General features: G+C 34.8%; 1 protein-coding gene across 1 annotated transcript; it reads left to right on the plus strand.

Annotated features, from left to right (window-relative positions):
• The first annotated feature begins 2,343 nt into the window (after nt 1–2,343).
• On the plus strand, nt 2,344–2,988 carry LOC147813495 (uncharacterized). Its single transcript, XM_087160057.1, has one exon. It carries the CDS (start codon nt 2,344–2,346, stop codon nt 2,986–2,988), a length of 645 nt encoding a protein of 214 aa, XP_087016183.1.
• The last annotated feature ends 1,809 nt before the right edge of the window (nt 2,989–4,797 follow it).

Here is a 4,797-nt window from a genome sequence, read left to right on the forward strand (position 1 = left end):
TTTTAATGAATTGAAAACATTTTTGAACACAATTACAATTTCATTTCTTCAAACATAAGTCTACTGTAACGTAACAGTGTGTGACAACTGAGCTAAAAGCATCAATTCCTCGAGAGGTAATGCTAAAATGATGTTGCTTGAGAGACACACACGAGAAGTGATGTTCTTTTTTTGTTTAGTTGAAAAGGAGAGTTTTTTTTCTGAGAAGAGATATTTCTTTGGGTAATATTTTGTGATTTTTCGTGTGAATGTTTAAATAAATTGTTTGGTACAACTCACGTCTTATTTCTGGTTGTTGTTACACAACAGAATTTTACTGGTGGCAGCGGCGGGATATAGTAAGAGTAGTTGATTTAAGGTAGTCAATGATTGTATATTTAGTTTTTTATTAGTTGTAAATTATGGCTTTTCTTAATAATGCGAAAAAAGTGGATTTGATAGAATTAGCCGAAGAATTAGGTGAATCTGTTCCACCTCAAGCAAATGTTTGTGAAATTAAAAAAATAATTCAAACTAGTAAACATTATGAGGTTGAGGATGTAAAGATGTGTTTGACTCGTATAACGGAGGAGAGAATTAGGCGAGAAGAACTTGAAAGACAAGAACGGCGAGAAGAACTTGAACGGCAACATCAATCGGAAATGCGTAGGCTCGAATCAGAAGCAAATTCTCAAATTCAGCACCAAAACAGACCGGTATCAGGTGAAACAAATCATAAAATACAGATTTTACAAATAACTCCAAAATTTAATGAAGGTAAAGATGAAATGTCGTTGTATCTGGAATTGAATTCTTATTCCAAATCTGCCGGAAAATTGGACGACTATGAAAGTTTAGAAAACAGTTTCAAGGAAAAGTCTGTGTCTTATAATCGAAGTAACCAAAATTATTCTTGGTGATCTCTAAATCAAAGTGATACCAGAACTAAAGAAAAGTTGACTTGGCAGAAAAATAATGTTAAAGAAAATGTTCGCGAAAAAAAATTTGAAAGAAGAAGACAGCTTAAATGCTATGAATGCGGTTCTTATGATCATCTACGCCCTCAATGTCCCAAGGCGAAAACAAATTCAGAAACTGTGGCTTCACTTCACGTTTCGGAACCAAGGTTTCCTGATATAATGACACCATATACGAGCATTGGCGTGGTAAATGGCGTTGGCATTTCAATACTACGAGAGACTGGCGCAACCTTGGATTTAATTCCTAGGAGATTTGTAAAATCTGAAATGTACACGAGTAAATTTGTTTGGATAAAAACTCCAATACAGGAAGAATCATTTTGTTTCCCATTAGCCGGAGTTGAATTAAACTGTAAGATAGGAAAAGTGGTTACTAAGGCAGCTGTATTAGGTGATTCTCTTGATCAAGGGTATTATTTATTGGGTAACAAAACGGCTGCTCTATTGGAAAATTCGTTTAAAGTCCCAATGATAAGTGCTGTAATGACTCGAAAATAAGAAAAAATGAATGAAAGGAGGGAAGTAGAAAATAAAGATAATATACAGCTCGGTATAGTCGATTCCAATGAACACATCGTTACTTCTGATCAAACGGCGAAAAGCGATGACTTACTCACTGAAAAGATATTACCTTGCAATAAAAAATTTATTGGTATTGAACTGTTAAATATTTAACCACAAAATTTCCAAGAATCCCAAAGAGAAAGTGAAGAGTTTAAAATTATTTTTGAAAAGATTCGTGACTCTCCTTTGTCACAGAATAAGTACGAGATTTATAATGAAATTTTATATCTTATAAAGAAAGATTGAAGTGGTGAAAAAAAGAGGCTATTAATGGTACCAGAAAAATTTAGGTTTCAGCTGATGAAACTCTTTCATGAAAATGTTGCATCTCATCTAGGAGCTACCAAAACGAAGGATGCGATGGCAAAAAATTTTTATTGGCCAAATTGTTACCGAGATATTGAAGACTTTGTTAAAACATGTGATTTGTGCCAACGGGTTGGAAAATCTCATGATAAAAGGAAAGCTCTTTTAAAGTTAGTGCCCGTTATTCCAGAGATATTCACTAAAATAAATGTCGATGCATGTGGGCCTCTCCCTATCACAGATTCAGGAAATAGATTTCTTATTACTGCAATTTGTTTGTCTTCTAAATATTCGGATGCTATCCCAGTAACAGACATTAGCTCACCTAGAGTGGTAGAGGCATTATTGTTAATTTTTAGTAGAATGGGCTTCCCTAGAGAGTTACAATGTGATCAAGGAACGTCTTTTGTCAGCGCTTTTACAACAGAATTCTATGAAAAAATTTGGAATCAGAGTATTACATAGCTCTGTGCAGCACCCACAAAGTAATCCGGTTTAACGCTTTCATAGGACTATGAAAAGAATTTTACGCTTCCTATGCTTAGAGTCTGGAACGAATTGGGAGCAACATTTCCCTCATGTGCTTTTTGCTCTAAAGTCTGTGGTACATGATATTACCGGATTTACTCTAGCTGAACTAGTGCATGGAAAAAATCTTCGAACGTCCATGATATTAATTTATGAAAAATTATCTGATAAAATTGATTATGAAAATACGGTAATGGAGTATGTTTTCTCCCTTTTAAATAGAATGAGAAGAAGCCAGGAACTTGCAATTCAGAACATGGAAGATGCCAAACAGAAACAAAAAATTTGGTATGATAAGAAAGCCATTAGGCGAGATTTTAAAATGGGCAACGCTGTTCTAGTTATAGCTCCTACAAGACCTAATAAATTATCAGTGCAATGGATTGGTCCAATGAAAGTGGTGAAAAAACTATCTGAAACAAATTATGTGGTTCAAACTTTGGAAAAAGATACGACTCACGTGTATCACGTTAATATGCTAAAGCCTTATTTCCAAAGACCTGAAACCGTTAATTTAGTTCAACTGATGACTCCAAGTGCTTTGGATTTGCACTATTCGATGGAACCGGTTAATTTTGAAAATGAGGAGAAGGTTAAAAAATTATTCCAGGATAGTGAAGTAGAAACCTGACTGGATGATCACCAAATAAGCGAATTGAAACTTCTACTGGATAAATACATTGATTTGTTTTCAACTGACCCTGGTTGTACTCATTTAGTAGAATTTGATCTAGAATTAGAAACCGAAAAGCCAATATATACAAAACCCTATCGTATATCTCCTCGTCAAACTGAAATATTGAAAGAAGAAGTGGAGAAAATGCTGAAAGCTAAGATCATTGAACCAGGTGAATCTAATTTCGCGTCACCATTAATATTATTTGAAGCTCCAGGAAAAGATCCTAGGCCATGTATAGATTATCGACGTTTGAATCAAATTACTCGTAGCTAATACTATCCTTTGCCAAATATTGAAGAAAGAGTAGAGCAAGTGTCCAAAGTTAAGTATATAAGCTTAATCGATATGGCCAGAGGATATTGGCAGCTGCCTTTGAGTAAAAGAGCTCAACGATATGCTGCATTTGTTACTTCTTTTGGATCCTTTAGACCACTGAGAATGGCCTTTGGATTAAAGAATGCACCTTTTTATTTTAGTAAACTAATGGCCGAAATACTAAAAGGATGTGAAAATTACGCTCTTCCATACCTCGATGACGTCGCCATTTTCTCGAACACTTGGGATGAACATATTATTCATCTCAACACCGCATTGGAAAGAATTCAAGACGCCAATTTAAAGATTAAGCCATCTAAATCTAAATTTGCACAATTCTATGTAAAATATCTAGGCCATCAAGTGGGACAAGGGCAAAGAAGTCCAGGAGAACTCAAGGTAAAAACTGTTGAAGACTTCCCTGTACCAGAAACCAAGAGTGAAGTGCGGGCTTTCTTGGGACTTGCTGGATATTATCGTAAATATATTCCAGAGTTTTCCTTAATCTCAAACCCAATAACGGATTTATTGAAAGGAAAATCTAAGAAGGAGTCTATACTTTGGAATGACGAATTTCAAAAGGCTTTCATAACCCTGAAATTGAAGTTATCTGAGAGCCCCGTTCTGTACTGTCCTGATTTTGATAAACCCTTTATAGTACAGTGTGATGCCTCAAACCTTGAAATGGGTGTAGTATAATCGCAAATTAATGATAGAGGAGAAAAACATCCCATACTATATTTAAGTAGAAAATTTAGTGAAGCTGAAAGTAGGTACAGTTCCGTAGAAAAAGAATGTTCGGCAATTATATTTGCTGTCAAGAAGTTAAAGTGCTATATAGATGGTCCTCACAAATTTATAATTCAAACAGATCATAATCCTTTAGTATGGCTTAAACAAAACACTGGAATCAATTCCCGACTATTACGATGGGCCTTATCTTTGCAGCATTTGAACTTCGACGTTATACATAAACCAGGAACTATGCATATCAATGCTGATAGTTTGAGCTAACTAACTTAGTCATTTGGGGACATCAAGTTGAGAATGTTGTTAACTTTTATTTTCCTATATACAGATAAACAAAACAGTTTTATGTCAGCCTATATAGATCAGTTTTGACAAAATTTTATGTATGTTTTTTTTGCCATTTCCTACTTTTGCAAAGAAAACTCTGTGGAAGGGAGGAGTTAGACTGTAACGTAACAGTGTGTGACAACTGAGCTAAAAGCATCAATTCCTCGAGAAGTAATGCTAAAATGACGTTGCTTGAGAGACACACATGAGAAGTGATGTTCTTTTTTTGTGTAGTTAAAAAGGAGAGTTTTTTTTCTGAGAAAGAGATATTTGTTTGGGTAATATTTTGTGATTTTTCGTGTGAATGTTTAAATAAATTGTTTGGTACAACTCACGTCTCATTTCTGGTTGTAGTGACACAACACTACG

This window comes from Parasteatoda tepidariorum, chromosome 3, assembly GCF_982258835.1.
Source record: "Parasteatoda tepidariorum strain Cologne lab strain chromosome 3, Ptep-v5.0, whole genome shotgun sequence".
NCBI lineage: Eukaryota > Metazoa > Arthropoda > Arachnida > Araneae > Theridiidae > Parasteatoda > Parasteatoda tepidariorum.